Genomic DNA, 18909 nt, shown 5'->3' on the forward strand with positions numbered 1-18909 from the left:
ACTGATTGACTTGGCGTGCACACACACACGCACACACATACATTGTAGGGGGAATAAAATAAGTTATTTTCAGCACCCCACATATACTGTAATTTTGTAAGGGAAATGGAGTAAAAATACAGATCCAGTGAATGATGTTAAATGTCTGACAGTTGAACTTTCTTGTATTTTATTGATAATGGTGGGAATCAAATTGCTATAGTATTTAGGTTCTATTAGATATGTTCAAAAGAATGATGTAGCAATTTCTGTTTATAAAAATGTGTTTATAGTATGCCCCTGGAAATTATCTTATTTACATTTGTTTAAACTTGATTTTATTCAAATATGTGAAGTGGTACACACTTACCTAAAATTTGTTTGGGAAATTCTTTTCTGACAAATGATAAGTGAAAGGTTGGCAGCAAGTTACCAAAGAAGTTTGTCAGACCCACATGGAGAACTTTTTGTTGAAAGTTTTAGAGAGTTAAAAATGTTTCTTAACTTTAGATTTGGTGTTAGAGCATCTGTTACAAATAGCAGGTCACTTTATCTTCCAGGTGAGCCAGTCAAGTCATGGTGCTAGGAATGTTGGAAGAAACTGCTGTATTGCTTGGGCCTGGTCTTCCAGAGGCCCTGTTGCTCGGATCCTAGTGATGGCCAGAAAAGAGAGAATTTAAGCAGAACCATTTGTAGTCAAAGCCTGTGTATGCTGTGCTAAGTCACTCAGTTGTGTCCTTTGCGACCCCATGGACTGTAGCCCGCCAGGCTCCTCTGTCCATGGGATTCTCCAGGCAAGAGTTACTAGAGTGGGTTGCCATGCCCTCCTCCAGGGAATCTTCCCAACCCAGGGATCGAATCCCATCTCCTGTGGTTCCTGCATTGCAGGCGAATTCTTTAGGGCTGAGCCACCAGGGAAGCCCGAATTCTTCCTTAATAAGAACTGACATCTCTGACAAAGTGAAAAGATTATATTTTCTTTAAAACATTAATTTACTTTAAATGACAGTAAGAAATCTATCACCTGTTCGTACAGAACTGGCTTATTTTTTATGACAAACATTTATATTTTCCAAAATAAAATGTTTCCGGGGGGGAAAGCAACATTGTTTATAATTTTGTAGATTTCTTTAATGTCTGACTTGATGGAAGACAGCTGGATTCTCATGTCTTGTTTCTGTTTTCAATTACCTGCCATCTGTTGATTGAAGCATGTTTTTTAAAAAACTTGGCCCACACAGGTATGTAGAGGTTACATTTTCTGTCAACAAAAGAATATACATTTTGACATGTGTTACTAGAAATGAGTTTTCAGTTGTCACAAGATTACAATTAAGTAGTTAGATTTTTTTTTTTTTTTGATAGCACTTCTCTTAATTTAAAACCCTTACATGGCTACATAACTCAAGTTTTATCATAATCTGCTTGACAATAGTTCTGAGAAAAGTTCTACAGAATCTCCCATCTTGTTTTCTTAAGGCCTGAATGGATGGTGAGTTTAAGCAAATGCTTTTTCTACATCTAATTAAATGGCAAGGTTTTCTTTTTTCCTTCCCATTATCCTTGTGGTGATTACCTAAATAGATTTTCTAATGTTGAACTATCCTGGCATGCTTGGTATAAACCCTACTTGGTCATGATCAATACTATTATTAATAACATGTTTGTGGATTTCAAAGATAGTTTTTCGAAGTTTCAATCTTTGTTCACAAACCACCCTATGATGATCTTTCTTGTACTGTATATTCACAAGTGAGATTAACCTAAAATTTTCTTATATTGTTTCTGTTTGGTTTTGGTATCACTGATAGACTAGTATATCAATGATATACTAATTCATATAAAAAACTAAGTTAGGATTCTTGAACGTTTGGTAAAACTCATTTGTAGAATCACCTGTGTGTTTGTCAGTTCAGTTGTGTCTGACTCTTTGTGACCCTATGGACTGTATAGCCCACCAGGCTCCTCTGCCCATGGGAATTCTCCAGGCAAGAATACTGGAGTAGGTAGCCATTCCCTTCTCCAGGGAATTTTCTTGACCCAGGGATCAGACTCAGGTATCCTGCATTGCAGGCAGGTTCTTTACCATCTGAGCCACGAGGAAAGCCTGATTTTATTTTGTAAAATAGAATGGACAGATACTATACTAACTCTCTTTCTTTAACAGTCATAGACTCTTTAAGATGTTATTTTTTTTGTTCGCAAGTTAGTGTTATTTTCTTAAGAACTTATTCATTTCATCTGTTTTCAAACGGACTGGTATAAAGTTGTGATACTTTCTTATGAATTTTAGTATCTATACACTATTTGTAAGTATGATCTTTTCATCCCTAGTATTTATTTGCACCTTATTTCTCATTATTCTTGCTCAACCTAACTAAAGATTTATCTAATTCATCTTTTCAGGTTTTATTTTGTTTAACGATTCAGATTTCTTTTGTTTCATTACTTTTTTCTATTATTTCTTTATACTTGTAATGGTTTATTTATTTTTATAATGTAAGTTTTTCTTTGACTTTCTATATTTTTTTATTTTCTAGTAGATATGTTTGAGAGATGTGGTTCTCTCTATTAGTTGAACCATTTCCCACAAGTACTGATAGGTGGTACTTTTTCATTTCATAGTTTTAAATATGACTGATAATTTGACTTTGTTTAAAAAATATAGGAAGCATTTTGGCCTTCACTTTTATTTTATAGTGAAAATAAAATAAATTTTTTCATAGACTTCATTGTGGTTATTATTTCTACTTTGTTGAGGTTACTGTTTTTCTCTTTGCATACTCTGATCCTCAGAAGTGAATCACTAAGTCCAGATTACACCCAAGAGGTTGAAAAGTAGGCTCCATGTTTTGAAGGGAGGAGTGTCGAAGGATTTGTGGACGTATTTTAAAATCTGCACAGTGGAGATAGTGCACAGACAGATTTGGGTGGAGCACAGTTTTGTGCTAGAAAAAATGTTCTTTCTAACTTAAGAAAGCTATGAAGCAGAAGTGAATTTGAATTTAATTATTTCAAGGTGATTGCTCAAAGACAATGACTTTACTATAAGCTACTGCAAAAAGTGCATTTACATATCACTCTGTGAAGCGTGACTTCATTTTAAATCAAGTGATTTTCTCAAATAATTTCATTATTTTCTATTCCAATTTTAACTTCACACATGAAAAGCAAAACTATCATAATTGATGTGTTTCTTTAGCAGAGTGTTTGTTAAGCTGCTTCAGTTGTGTCTGACTCTTTGTGACCCTATGGACTATAGCTCGCCAGGTTCCTCTGTCCATGGGATTTTCTAGACGAGAATACTGGAGTGGGTTGCCATTTCCTTCTCCAGGGGATCTTCCCAACCCAGGGATCGAACCCACGGCTTTCACTTTGGCAGGCGGGTTCTTTACCACTAGTGCCACGTGGGAAGCCCATTAGCAGAACTTTGTAGTTAAATGTCAGTTTTTATATCCATGTCATTAGACACATCAAAAGAAATCAGTTAAATCAGTGCCAAAATTTATTAAAAATTCTTAAAATTCAATTCATGACGGTGAATGAACCTCTTGAATATTTATTCCATGGAAGATACAACCAACATCTGATGACAATGTGCATGTTACAAATTAAGACGCTCATCATTGAGTAGAACTGTTTCATGGTTTTATTGATTGTTACTATGTGGCAAATCATCCCAAGCCTTCCATTTTAAAAAACGTTTATTTCCTGACACACTTTCTTTATGGGTCAGGAATTTGAGGCTGGTCTAACTGGGTGGTTCTATTTTGGGTCTGTCATGAAATTGAGGTTGTGTTGTTGGTTGTGGCTGTAGTTATCATCTGAAGGCTTGATTGAAGGAGAATGTTCTTCCAAACGATTCACTCACATGGCCATGGGCCAGAGACTGTGGCCCCTCACCACCTGGGTGTCTTCAAGGGGTTGAGTTCTCCAGCAAACATAGCATCTGCCTTCCTCCAGAGTGAGTGATCCGAGACAGTAAGGTCCTCCAGAGGATCTTCCCGACCCAGGGATTGAACCTAGGTCTCCCGCATTGCAGGCAGATTCTATCTGAGCCACCTGGGAAGCCCAAGGGTCAGATAGTAAGTATTTTATGTTTTATGGGCAGCTATTCAACTCTGCCAGTGTATCACAGAATCAAATGAATGAAGAGCTGTGGTCCAATAATACTTTATTTACCAAAACACGTAGTGGGCCAGATGTGGCCTGTGGGCTGTGCTTTGCCAGCCCTTGAACGAGATCAACACAACATGAATAGCACTCCAGAGCTGTAACAGAAGCCTCTGGTGGTACCACCAAACTTCAGGTGTCTCACTAATGTATTCGGAATTCTGGCAATGATAAACAGTTACATTTTCCTAGTTGTCACCTATTTGAAACCAGCTGGTTAGCATAGCCCACGTTGTGGTGACTTGAATAGGATTGGGCCTGGAGGACCAAACCTTTCACCAGAATCTGCACCATCATCCTGATGGGGCGGTCAGGCAGGGAAACCACCTCTCAGAAGACCCAGGCTCTGAGACTCTTATCACACGAGCTGTTAGTCACTGCGGTGTCCCCGCAGAAGGCCCTGTGGACACATAGTCACTGCTCCTTGTCCCTTATCTCCCCTACTTGACTGAAGACTCGTGTTGGAAGACAATTCTTCGTGGGTCTCTTGGGTTTCTTCATATCTTAAAATCAAGGCACTAACTTCCCTCTGTTCTGGATTACCTCTTAAAGAATACTTGTATAGTGACCATCCTGTGGTCACTATACAAAGAGGGAGAGTGTCTCTCAAAGCAGAGAGAAGGCATTTTTCAACTAAAGAATAGGTACTCTTATCCTCCAGTCTGATAAACATAGCATGTCTCCATAGCAACGGGAAGGCATGCTGGATGCCCGTGGTGAAGAATTGAGGTTTCCCGGGTCCAGGCTTTCTCTCCTATAATGCAACCCACTGTGTATGTAGGTACCCATCTGGGCCTCCATGGTGCTCAGGGGCCCGGGGAAGCCGATGAAAACATGTTGATGATGCCATGCTCAGTAATGAAGTTCTTTGTCTCTGATCCAGAAAGCCTGCCTTCCTCTGCCAACAGTGAAACTGTGTCAGATTAACCTGTTAGCTTTCAAGTAGGGTAAACGTTCCAATCCCACGCTTCTGGGCAGTGCTGGGTCCTGCAGTATCCCTGCGGAACCTCCATTAGTCTGGCTTACTGGAGCCAGTGGGTCTTCATGCGATAGTCCACACCCCAAACGTCGTAAGGGCCCATCTGCAGGAGTGTTTCTGTAGGACCCACCACCAACGACTATTGGATGGAAACCAGTCTCTCTGGTGACCTGTACTTCACACTCCTTTCCCACTCTTCACTTAAATCGTGAGGTCCTTCTTGCCAGTTCTGTTGCCTATGCCGATGAGTTAAGCCAATGTACTTGGAGTTTAAAGAATCTGTGAGAATGACAGTGAGACTCAGCCTCAATTGTTTTCACTTTGCTGCCTTAAGCAAAAATCAAATTCAGGGCCTAAAGATGAAGTTAAAGGTATTACTAAGAGCTCAAAAGACCAAAAGGTGGTGTCTTAGAGCATTAATTGAGGCTTTTTGTTTTATAATTTGCTGTTTCCTCTCCTGTTTCTACTATTTTGGTACTTACCCTTGAACTTTGACCATAACGTATCAGTCTCCCACGGCTGCTGGAACAAATCACCACAGTCTTAGTGGCTTAGAACAGCAGGAACTTATTCGCTTGCAGTTCTGTTGGCCACAAGTCTCAAATGGGGTTTTCTGGACCAAAATCAAGGTGACAGCAGGGCTTCAAGCTCTTCAAAGGCTCTAGGGGAGAATCATTTCCTTTCCTTTTCTAGATTCCAGGGCTCGTCCCTGGCACTCCTTGGCTGACAGTCCCTTGCTCCATCTTCAAAGACAGCAGCGTCGTCATAATACCTTCCCCTTTTTTGTAGTAAAATCTCCCTCTGCCTCTTATAATACACTTGTGATTACACTCAGAGTTAACCTGGAAAATCCAGGATCATCTTCCCATCTCAGAATTCTTAGTTGCTTCTGCCAAGTCCCTTTTGCCATATAAAGTAATATTTACAGAGTTCTAGGGATTAGAACATGGATATCTTTGAGGGCTATTATTCAACTTACCACACAGACATATTAAGTACAATAACCTCAGATATGCAGATGACATCACACTTATGGCAGAAAGCGAAGAAGAACTAAAGAGCCTCTTGATGAAACTGAAAGTGGAAAAGTTGGCTTAAAACTCAACATTCAGAAAACTAAGATCATGGCATCTGGTCCCATCACTTCATGGCAAATAGATGGGGAAACAATGGAAACAGTGACAGACTTTATTTTTTTGGGCTCCAAAATCACTGCAGATGGTGACTGCAGCCATGAAATTAAAAGATGCTTGCTCCTTGAAAGAAAAGTTATGACCTAACTAGACAGCATATTAAAAAGCAGAGATATTACTTTGCCAACAAAGGTCCGTCTAGTCAAAGCTATGGTTTTTCCAGTAGTCATGTATGGATGTGAGAGTTGGACTATAAAGAAAGCTGAGTGCACAAAAATTGATGCTTTTGAACTGTGGTGTTGGAGAAGACTCTTGAGAGTCCCTTGGACAGCAAGGAGATCCAACAAGTCCATCCTAAAGGAAATCAGTCTTGAATATTCATTGGAAGGACTGAAGCTGAAACTCCAATACTTTGGCCACCTGATGTGAAGAACTGACTCAGTAGAAAAGACCCTGCTGCTGGGAAAGATTGAAGGCGGGAGGAGAAGGGGACGACAGAGGACGAGATGGCAGGATGGCATCACCGACTCAATGGACATGAGTTTGAGTAAACTCTGGGAGTTGGTGATGGACAGGGAGGCCTGGCCTGCTGCAGTCCATGGGATCGCAAAGAGTCGGACACGACTGAGCAACTGAACTGAACTTACCTTCTGAACGTTGCAAAGAATTCAGAACACTTTCATTCTAATCAAAGTGCTCTAATTTACAAGCAACTGTTCAGTATTTATTTCAACTTTCAAGCCACTTAAACCACACTATAGTAACTAGTAGTTTTTTCCTTTTTCCTGAAATACATGTTTAGGAGTTCCTTTACTGTAGATCGCATTTTAGTAAACTCCTTCATTTTTACCTGTAAACATTACTTTTTAAAACCTCACTTGTCAAGAGTTTTGCTGGGAACACAGTAGGTGGACCATTACTCTCCACATTTTGAAGATCTTACTCCATTGGCTTCTGGCTTACATGTTCATGTTCGAGAACTCTGTTGTTGTTCTAATTAGAGTTCCTTTATGGCAGCGGTTTTGGCAAACATATTAAAGAAACATAATAAATATTTTGTGGTCTGTGGGCCATATGGCTTCTACAATCTCTGTTGCAGTTACTCAACACTGCACTGAAGGCCAAAGCAATCACAGGCAATGCAGAAATGAACGGGTGAGGATGTACCCTATAATTTCATTTACAGTTTGCCAACCTCTGCTGATTGCCTCTTAAGATCTCTTTGCCTTTGATATTTTGCATATCATTATTATATATCTATTAATAGGTGTGGATTTCCTTTTATCTGCTTTTTTCATCTTCTAAAATATCAGTTCTGGAAAAACATTAGCCATTACCTTTCCAGATAGTCGTGTCTCTTACATTCTTTTTGGAATTGTTTTGTTAGACCTTTTCATTTTATCCTCCAAAATTATTCTTTTTTCCTTCATACTTTCTCTTTTGTCCCTCTGAGCTGCATTTTGTGAATTTCATTAATTCTCTTGTTCAGCTACTTTTTTACACTCTCCATAGTGGTTCTGATTTCAGGAATTCTATTCCTCATTTTTAAAAGCTGCCATAAATTTGTTCATTCCAAACAGATCTGTTTGTGTGGTTTTCTTTTTGATTATGTTAATTCTTTAAACATTTCAAACATTCTATATTACAATTCCAGTATCTGTGTTCCTTGGGTGACCAATTCTATTTTTTGTTTTTCCACTTTAACTGTTTGCAGAATGTGGGCAATTCTGTCTTTAGCTATTAGCTTGCTAGGGTTGACATGACAAAACAACACAGGCTGAAGTGCTTTGAGAGCATTTATTTATTTCCTCACTGTTCTGGAAATCCAAGATCAAGGCATCAGCGGGTTGGTTTCTGCTCAGGCCTTTTTTCCTTGGCTTGTAGGTGGCCACCTTCTCATTGAGTCCTTACATGGCCTTTCCTCTGTGTGCAAGCATCCTGGGTATCTTTTCTCCTTTTCTTGGGAGGACACAAGTCAGATTGGATCAGGGCCTATCCTAATGGCCTCATTTTATTTAACTACCTCTCTAAAGGTTACCTCTCTATATAACTACCTCCCTATATATTTCTGAATATAATCACATTGAGGTATAAGGAATAGGGCTTCAACATATAAATTTGGTGGTGGTGGAGCTGGGTGAGTGTTGGGGTGGATGGAAGTAACAGTCAGTAACAGCCATACATGTGAAATCTTTGGTGTCTTTTACATAGTATTTCTATGTTTAGTCACCTATGTTGATAAAAGTCTTCCATATTACTTTAAAAGTGTTTCAAGAGGAAGGGGACATATGTATACCTATGGCTGATTCATGTTGATGTTTTGACAGAAAACAACGAAATTCTGTAAAGCAATTATCCTTCAATTAAAAAATAAATAAATTTTTAAAAGTGTTTCAAACATTATTTGAAAAAAAAAAAATTCAAGACTTTATTCCCTAAAACTATGATTGAAAGCCCACAATAAATTTCTAAGGTTACTTATCTTTTTTTTTCCCTCCTGGGATACAATAGGTCATTTATGATAAGATATTATTCAGATGACACTATTTCTGGGAATGGAAATTTACTTACGGTTATCAGATTTAAGTAAATACTAATTATATTTTTGCTGCTGAAAGTAGCATAAGCAGAGGAAATGCCAGCTTTTGGAGTCAGACCTGTGTCTGAAATGTTGCCATACTGTTTTCACCCATTATGGCTGTGTCTCTTTGAGCAAGCTATTTAACCTTTTTGAACATCAGAGGAGGATGATTCTTCTTCTGTGGATTGTCCTAAGGACTAAGGTGTTTCCCAGGTGGCTCAGTGGTAAAGGATCCACCTGCCAACACAGGAGACGTAGGAGACATGGGTTTGACCCCTGGGTCAGGAAGCATATGTGGAGCAGGAAATGGAAACCCACTCCAGTATTCTTCTCTGGAAAATCCCATGGACAGAGGAGCCTGGCTGGCTAGTCACTGGGGTCACAAAGAGTCGGACACGACTGAGCATGCACGCTAAGGATTCAGTGAGAATGCTATTTAAAGTAACAGTTGTAAAGTTAGGCTGCCTCAAAGAATGTTGAGAAGTACTGTTTTTTTTTTCCACTGCACCGTGTAGCACATCTGATCTCAGTTCCCTGACTGGACTGAACCCGGACCCCATGCAATGGCAGCACGGAGTCTTAGCCCCTGGAATGCCAGGGAAGTCTCAAGTAGTACAGTTTTAAAAAAAAAAGTTTTACGGTCTGGTAAGCAGAGTATTCCATGGGTTGATGGTGGGGTTTAAGATTATATAATCTTAAACTTCCTCAGGTGATTCTGAATGTAACCAAATTAAAAATAAATTCTGGATTCCTCTCACTTTGGTCTATAGTCCTGCTAATTGACTTTCATAAATACCGTTGACCCTTGAACAACCCAGGGGTTAGGGCACTGATACCCTCTGCACATCAAAGATCCACGTGTAACTTTACAGCCAGCCCCTCCATGGCCTCCACAGATTCAACCAACCACGGAGTGTGAAGCACTGCGGTGTCTTTACTGAAACAGATCGTGCAAGAGTACATGGACCTGAACAGTTCAAACCCATGCTGTTCAAGGGGCAACTGCATATTTTAAATGGGGGTGGGGGGGACGTTACAGAAGAGGTTCCTAAACTTAGTTAAGGTAATTTGACATTTCTTGAAAGATACATGAGGACTCTTTAAAAAAAAAAAAAAAACCTCTTTATCTATTATTTACATGTTGGCTGCACTGGGTCTCTGGCGCAGCTCGTGGGCAAGCACGCCGCTGCTCCTTGCGGCGCGCGGGCTTCTTTTGCTGCAGTGCGCGGGCTTAGCTGCCCCACGACATGTGGGACCTTTAATTTCCTGACCAGAGATCCAACCTGCGTCCCCTGCGCTGGAAGGCAGATTCTGAACCATTGGTCCACCAAGGACCCCTAGGTTCTTGCTGCTGCTGCTGCTAAGTCGCTTCAGTCGTGTCCGACTCTGTGAGACCCCTTAGACGGCAGCCCGCCAGGCTCCGCCGTCCCTGGGATTCTCCAGGCAAGAACACTGGAGTGGGTTGCCCTAGGCTCTTAAATACTTGATTAATCTGAGTGTTGAGTTTATTTACATACAACTCTCCCTGATCTAAGAAAAAAAAATAAGAGCAGTTCGCAATATCTAAGAAGAAAATAGAAATATATGATAGAGGATAAACAGGAGAAATGTGAGCAGGGAGAAGGACGGAGGCAGAAGCCACTCTAAACGACAGAAGAGAATGGAGACAGTAAGCATGGGAAGGTGGACTTGAGAAACTTTTATATAAAAAGCTGCTTCATTACAGAACAGACTATCACTGTACAAACGGCAGCACAGAAGAAGGAAGGTTCCTCTATTCCCACCTGCACCTTCGGAGAATTTCTCATATGCACATAAAACACAAACCTTCCTGGTTATTAGTTTTTTAAAAATATACACATAGGTTAACACTATTTTACAACTTGCTTTTTTTCACTGATCAGTAGCCTATGACGAACCCTTCTGGTTGAGTATATACAGACGTGAGTCATGTTTAATGGCTGGAGATGTTTAGTAACATGAAAATACTGTACTCTATTTTACCAATCCCTTTGCTGATGGACATTTAACTTCATTGTTCTGCCACTACGAGTAACGCTGCAGTGAACATCCTCTTCACATATAATTAAGTATAATTCTTCGTTATATATTCTCTACATATAATACATATGTGAAATTCAATATATATATATATATATTTACTTGCATTTGTGCAAATATTCCTGTAGGCCTGACTGCTGGGTAAAAGGAAATGCCCTACTTGCCTGCCTTTTTCTAGATAACAAATTTCTGACAATTTTACTTGTTACCAAAGAAACAACTTTCAGTTTCAAATATGCCAGAAGCATTCTGCTCTAAGTAGCACACACCGTAGATCAGGGCCTGGTGAACTTCAAGACCGACAGGATTTCCTGGCCTGCTCGCCTGGAAAGGGCAGTGGTCCCTTGTAGACCTTTGGTCTTCATTATTTTCAAAATTTCTTCTAAAATGAAAATTAAAACAAAAGAAAAAATCCAATTAAATCATTTGGTGAAGTGTGCATGATCACTAAACAGTTTAATAAGATGATAAACAGACTACAAATTCTACTCATCTGAGAAAACAGTGTACACCACGTAATTTCTATTAAAGTGAATTTGGACTTCAGACAGATGAGCACACTCTATATTTTCAGGGTGTTGCTGAGAATTCTAGTCAAGAGTGAAGGACTGCATTGCAGTGGTAACCTGCTCTGGACTCAACAGAAACATGAGTTCTACTTGGCATTACAGAAAATGATTCATTTTTTAGTCGCCTGGCTCTAATCTCTGCCCCATATTCCTCCTTCTGGATGAAAAATGCCAACAAGGGTATGGGCAAATCATACGGTGACGCTGAAAAGTGGCAGTAAACGAAGTAGCTTATTTGTTTCATGAGTATTGAAAAAAGTAAAACCTTCCCTTTGTTAATATTTAATACCTCAAAGACAAAACCAGGAAACTGCAGTTGCCAAAAAAAAAAAACCTAACAAAACCACACACACACAACACCCTCCCCAACCAAACCAACAACACTAGAAATTATGATGTGATCTGAGGGTCTGAGAACATAACGTATCACATAAAAATCAAACCTGAGATGTACAGAAAAGAAGAAAGATTACAGTCAATTTAGTTACCAACTAATCTTAAAGCCAGGATATAAAAATCAATATCAGGGGATAGCTTTCATGATAAAACTTCAGGTGAACTAAAGAATATACAGCAGAACTGCCAACGACATAAAGACTAGAAAACAAAATTCACAGTGCTGAAGGTGAGGTGTTAGAAGAAATTACAGACTCTGTATTTGAGTATTAATTTAAAAAAATCAGGGGAAACCCCCTCAAAAAGACAATATTCTTTAAAATCGGAAAAATCTACCTCTTAAAAACCTCTCTTCTCTTTCAACATGAATGCTATGTCTGTATTAGCAGTTGTCAACGACTACATTCATTAACATTCTGGCTCCCTTAATTACAGTCTTTGACACAATTAACCTTGATTTCAGCTAAGGTAATGGTTAAAGGATAAAATGGTCTGTATTACCTGGATTGTTTTCTTTAATGGTGACTAAATAGAATAATCCTCTCGGTGAAAGGAGATCTGGAGCCAGTGGTAAGAATCTGTCGATGACTTCACGACCGCTTCTCCCACCAGCCCAAGCCGCCTGTATCCCGCGACTCCCAACCTGCACCCAATGAGAAAGACTGCTCTAAGTTACACACACACAAAAGACAACAGAATCTTTTTGAAAGGCTACGCTGACCAAACAGGTATGTATTTCGTATTTTACGGCTGATGAGGAGGTGGTGGTAAAGTTGAATCTGAGCCCCACCGTTTCCTAGCATGTGTGACCTCGTCTCTAATCTTGATGAATTAGTTTCCTTTCTTATCTGTAAAATTAGGAAAGTAACACTTTTATCTGTACAGTTAGGAAAATGATTTAAAAAAAGTCTTTTTGTCCACTAGGAATAAATGAGGAAGTATATTTAAAGTTTGAGAACAGTGCCCTGCATGTAATAATGTGGCTTAATAACAGCTGTTACCATCAACACATTTAAATTATTCTATTTGATACAGAACAATCAGGAAGAAACTAGATGGGAGAACTTGTATTATAAAAGATCTACTTCACAGAAACAAAGTTTCACAATGTCCCACTGCAGCTGGCTCTCTTCTAGATTACTGAGTATCACAGTCCTTTCTTGGGAAGCCATTTATTATATAAAGGTATAAGGAAGCACTTTTTCCTATAACAATCTTATTATAGAAACAAAACCTTGAGAGTTTATATAGCATTAAAAATCTTTAGAGCCTTACCACTGTATATCGTTTCTAAAACTAAAGAATATATTGAAGAAATCACTCAAAAACTACTTAAACTCTAATATAATTATTTTCTTCCTAATCCCTTTAATGGTCTTTGTCCATATTTCAGTTTAAATTATCTATGTACAGTTGCATACTCTAGTTTTATTCATTCGTCAAGGCATAAATAATTTCTTTATAACCATGTTCATGTATAATTAAGAGAAGTATGTTCATACACCTTTAAAAAACTGTACTTTTCCCCTTTTACAGTTTTATTCGTCTGCTCCCCTCCCATCTTCTACAAACACACACACATTTCTCTTTTTTGCCCATGTTCTACAAAGATAGGATTGTATCTACATTCTTACTTATATCTTGCTTTTCTCACTCAACAATACTGTACAGAAATCTCTTCATGTGATCGGATATAGTTCAATCTCCTTTTTAATGGCTACATAATATTTTACAGTGTAAAAGTATCATTTCTTATTTAGCTATTGCTGGGCATTCAGTATGTCCATTTGCTTAATTTTTTTTGTATTTAATTAAAATTATCCTTATACATATCATAAGCTTCTCCGTGTAATTTCCCACAAAGTTAAGGCCATTGATCAGCTCCTCTGTTTTAATCGGACGTCCCCCTGGAGACTCCTTTCCTGGCACTCCCAGCACCCCCTTTCTGTGGGGCTCACGTCTCCCTCCTCCTTGCTCCCTCCCTTGCCTCGTGGCGCCCTCTCTCTGAATGTCTCACAGGGTGCAGTGCTCCGTGGAAAGCGTGCATGGCGATGGCCTTGTTTAGCGTGGCCTGGGAGCCCTCGGCGCTGGACCCTGTCTACCTGCCTCCCGGGGATGCTCAGCCAGCTCTGCCTGCTTGCGCTGGAGACGGCCCTTCAGGAGGACGGCCTGGCACCAACCACAGTCTCACAGGCCACAGAAAGGAGTTCCCATCTTCGGGAGGAGGGTCACCTTTGGTGGCCTGCTGACTGCCTGCTCCTGATCCTTGACAGGTCACCGGTTCAAACCACAATATCTAACCTCACGTTTAGGGATGGAATAGAAAGTACAGACACACTTTTTATATGTGCAAACTCCTGGTATTTGTATGTTACATCTCCTGGATCTAATCTCTAAGTTTCCTAACTTTTACCTTCATGATTTTATTCATCTTCATAAACTAAAATATTTTCATTTGGTTTCCAGACCACTGATTCAGGTCATGACAGAGACTACAGTCTCTCACTTCGTCTCCTAATGTTTTACACTGTGAAACATGTTTTTAAGCTCCATGAAATCTTTGTTACGCTGCCTTTTAACCCTGCTAACTGCTCTGCTAATGGATGACACTAGCTCTCTCTGTTGGAACGGTGACAAAGCCCAAGACACTGCCCACACTCAGCATCGTGTAATTACACACATAGCTTAGTAGGAGGAGTGTGGCAGGAAGGAAGCCCAATGTGTCAGCCAGTTCCCAGACTCTTCTCTTCATTCACTAGGCCTCCCAGTAGTTTGTGGGCCTGATAAACCATGATTTACTTGTTTCTTTTCTGTTACATATTTAGGCTCATATTATTTGCCATCATGTATAAAGGTGCAATAAACATATTTTTGTAAATTACAACTTTTATTCTGTTGTTAATGATTTTCCTAAATTACATCTCAAAGACTGAGATTACTGGACTAAACCGTTTTTGTTACTCTTGATATTTATTTCCATAGTGCTTTCTGGAGCTGCATGTATTTTATTTAGCTGCATTTCCCTCAACTGCTGCTCACCTTACGACAATGACTTTCCTTCTCAAATGGTTTCATGTCAGGGGAGCAACAGCGTCCCAGTAGGAGCGGCAGCACCAATGCAGACCTCAGAGGAATGTAGTATTTATCAGCCTTGCTGATAACCAAAGAATAGGTATAATTATTCAAAGGAAAGCAGGCCTTAGTCCAGTATTAAACTTTTGTCTGGTTTAGACATTCTTTCTTTAAATTGGGAAGTAGTTAATATGGTTGGCTTCCTTGGTGGCACAGAGGGTAAAGAATCTACTTGCAGTGCAAGATGCACAGGAGACAGGGGTTTGATCCCTGGATCAGGAAGATCCCCTGGAGAAGAAAATAGCAACCCACTCCAGTATTCTTGCCTGGGAAATTCCATGGAGAGAGGAGTCTGGCGGGGCTACAGTCCGCGGGGTCACAAAGAGTCAGACATGACTGCCTAACACTTCTAATATGGTTTAACTCTTCATTACTGAAAACTTTATAATCATGTATTACAAAGTTGTATCTTTTCCTACCCGAAGTGACAATTGGTTCTCCTCCTCTCCTACTTCCAAATACTTGTGAAAGGAGCAAACCTGAGACTTTCAGAGATAATTCCTATGTGAATTTAAGGCTGATTAAAATATTGTTTTGCAAACTTGTTATTCATGATAAAGGTATACATACAAATACTATTTAAATACCATGGCCTGATGTGGATGGGATTTTAAAGACTAGATACAGATCACAGTTTGAATTTCCATTAATTTCAGACTCCTTTCCTATGTCTACCAACAGTATTCAATAATTGACAATTATGAGTAAAATCAGGATTTCCTGGTAGCTCAGTTGGTAAAGAATCCACTTGCAATGCAGGAGATCCTGGTTCGATTCCTGGGTCGGGAAGATCCACTGGAAAAGGGATAGGCTATCCACTCCAGTATTCTTGGGCTTCCCTTGTGGCTCAGCTGGTAAAGAATCCGCCTGCAATGTGGGAGACCTGGGTTCAATCCCTGGGTTGGGAAGATCCCCTGGAAAAGGGAATGGCAACGCACTCCAGTATTCTGGCCTGGAGAATTCCATGGACTGTATAGTCCATGGGCTCACAAACAGTCAGACAGGACTGAGTGACTTTCACTTTCACACATGAGTAAAATCAGAGCAGTCTGTTATTAGCAGCTGACTGATGTCATATAATGAAGTACATTTGATCTGAGATAGAAAACAGATGAAAATATAAGTAATTCAATTTTGTTGTATGTCTTACCTCTTCAGGTGGAGTCACTACATAAGGAGGATTAAATACAAGAAGATCGACCTTTTCCTTCAATCTTGGTAGCAAGCCTTTGACCTAAAAATGTTCCAGAGAGTCAGAATTTTAAGCTGGACCCAGAAATAAATAAATAAGTAGATGGTTGGATAGATGGATCAATCAATCAATCTTTAAATATATTCTCCCACATTTTTAGACAAAAGTGTGTTAGAGGCCAAACTTAAGACAGAAATGGAGATAAATATTTTTATATTTTGATTCAGATTAAAAAAACATGCTTCCACCTAAAAATAAGGAAAATAAGCTATTTATCAAAATGAACACTCTGCTCTTCAATAGCTTCAATAGCTACACTCTGCGCTCACTTTTAGAAGATAAAATAAGGAGACAAGCTCTCATATATTCTACATAGATTTGTACACAACTTTAAATTTATAGCTGCTAACTTAAATACTTATTTTCTACAACTAAAGGAAATGTTTTGTAAGATGACAGAAAACATATATTAATGACAAAAATACCAGATGATGGGGCTGTACTTTTCTACTTCTTTAGTAACTTGTAAATGTACTGGCTGAAACAATTATATATCAAAGAAAAAAGAACTAAAAATAGTGGGAAGAGACATTAAAAACATAAGTTGTTTGGCGTCTTTTAAGTCTTTGAACTGATACAACTTTCTATAGAACAAAACGAAAAATGTCTTTTATTCAGGACTGTTAAACTCTTAGTTTAAATACAAATCTAACTAAATTAATTGCCTGATATTCTAGCACAAGGGCTTCCCTGGTGGCTCAGCAGTAAAAGAATCCGCCTGCAATGTAGGAGACATGGGTTCGATCCCAGGGTTGGGAAGATCTCCTGGAGGAGGGCATGGCCACCCATTCCAGTATTCTTGTCTGGAGAATCCCATGGACAGAGGAGCCCAGCAGGCTACAGTCCGCAGGGTCGCAGGGTTGGACATGACTGAATTGACTTAGCACACATCCACACATTTCTAGCACAAAGCATGTGAAAAGAGAGAAGTGCAATCCATGGGTAGCAGTGAAATATGACACATAAATCAAGTGAAAAGACAAAGAGGAGAGAAAATAAAAACTCAGAATCACTGCAGAAAATAAAAACTTAGAATCTAATAAGCCTTGTCATCATCACATACAGTATAGAATGATGACTGATATTCATATTAATGACCTTGAATCACTAAAAGGTAAAATTATGTTCAGTTTAAGAATGTAAGGAAGTGCATAAGACACATTTGAAAAAGACTTCCTTCTAAAACTAAAAAGGAAATACAAATTTTGTAAACTTTGTAAACAAACTCAATTATCCAAAACAATAGTTTTTGATAGTTTTGATAATCTATGTCTAGTGTTCTGAATACAAGCAAATGTAGTTTTGAAAGTGGGCTTCCCTTGTGGCTCAGCTGGTAAAGAATCCGCCTACAAAGCGGGAGACCTGGGTTCGATCCCTGGGTTGGGAAGATCCCCTGGAGAAGAGAAGGGCAACCCACTCCAGTACTCTGGCCTAGAGAATTCCATGGACTAAAGAGTCAGACATGACTGAGCAACTTTCACTTCACTTTATACCTACCTCTTCCTATTTTCTTTGCCACAAGTCAGCACTGAGTATCATGGCCAACTTTCACTATTGACAGAATGGATTCTGACAGCTTTAGAACTGACTTCCACCTCCAAAAAGCTGTGAGACCTCTAGGTTTTGATTCAGACAATCTGGGCATAAACTCTGGATTTATCACTGTATTAGTTTAGCGACTTTCAAAAATGTCCCTTACCTGTTAACAAAAATAGACATTCTGAATTTCTTCTATTTCTAAAGTTTTATTGTTATACCAAAAAAACATATATTTAATACTAATTATGGACATATTAAAAAATTTCAAGAGCAAAATCACCATACCGATTTCATGTAAATCAACTGAGTATCTTTCTTGATAGTCTAATTTTTAATAATGGCACTGATGACTTCTAGTGATACAAAATTTCTTAGATCTTTGGCTTGATTCCTTAAATCATTTGTGAGTTTAAAAAAAAGAAAAACCTCAAAACCTTATCAGTGTAAGAGTAATACAGGCCAAACAGCACAAAAGCATTTTATACGTCTTAGGCCCACCTTGTACATACTATTATGATTTTTGCTTTAAAAAAGTCATTAACATTTATAAGTAAAAAAAGGGTTCAAAATTATCCAAATCTTACTTATATAATCAAAAATATTCTAAAAACTGGAATTGAAAAATGTATGATGCGTAACTTAAAGTAATGGTTCTGGAGTTGTCACCTGTTGTTTTTACCTGCCTTGGACCCATTCTGCCTTTCTTCTGATGACGTCTCCTTGACTTTCGTTGAGGAAACTCTACCTCTGCTCCTCCTCAATCAGAGTGGTACGGGTAGGGTTTATTTCAACCCAGCTGCGGGAGTGGGACTACCACTCAGGCTCAAGTCAATCTCATGCATATCCAATCCCCGTGGATCACAGTAACAGACCAAGAGATGGTTATATGACCAAAGTTGATACAAATGGTACTCAGTCTGGGGTTTCTGCTAGAGAAACTGAAGAAACAAAAGTGTTTCTTTCCCTGCAGCATTGCTGAGAAATAAGATATGGACATGCAAGCATCTTGCTACCATGCAGCCAAAGACTGCAGAGGAACAGAGCTACTAGAAAGAAGTTTAGAGCTAAGAAAAAGATGCCTGTAACATCATTTGAGTTCCTGAAACCAGCTGTGC

At 39.1% G+C, this 18909-nt stretch overlaps 1 protein-coding gene across 6 annotated transcripts in view; it reads right to left on the reverse strand.

Annotated features, from left to right (window-relative positions):
* N6AMT1 (N-6 adenine-specific DNA methyltransferase 1) overlaps positions 1-18909 on the reverse strand; it is a 23709-nt gene continuing 4800 nt past the window's right edge. Inside the window, exons 4-7 of one of the 6 annotated variants that reach the window (XM_043893021.1) lie at positions 16154-16237; positions 12373-12514; positions 11176-11288; positions 1-629 (exon numbers count right to left, since the gene is read on the reverse strand). In XM_043893021.1, the coding sequence (XP_043748956.1) occupies positions 11182-11288; positions 12373-12514; positions 16154-16237 (333 nt within the window). In that variant the 3' untranslated portion in view covers positions 1-629; positions 11176-11181. The other 5 variants (XM_043893020.1, XM_043893019.1, XM_043893023.1 and 2 more) reach the window with 5 other exon arrangements.

Source organism: Cervus elaphus, chromosome 31 (assembly GCF_910594005.1).
Source record: "Cervus elaphus chromosome 31, mCerEla1.1, whole genome shotgun sequence".
Classification (NCBI taxonomy): Eukaryota; Metazoa; Chordata; class Mammalia; order Artiodactyla; family Cervidae; genus Cervus; species Cervus elaphus.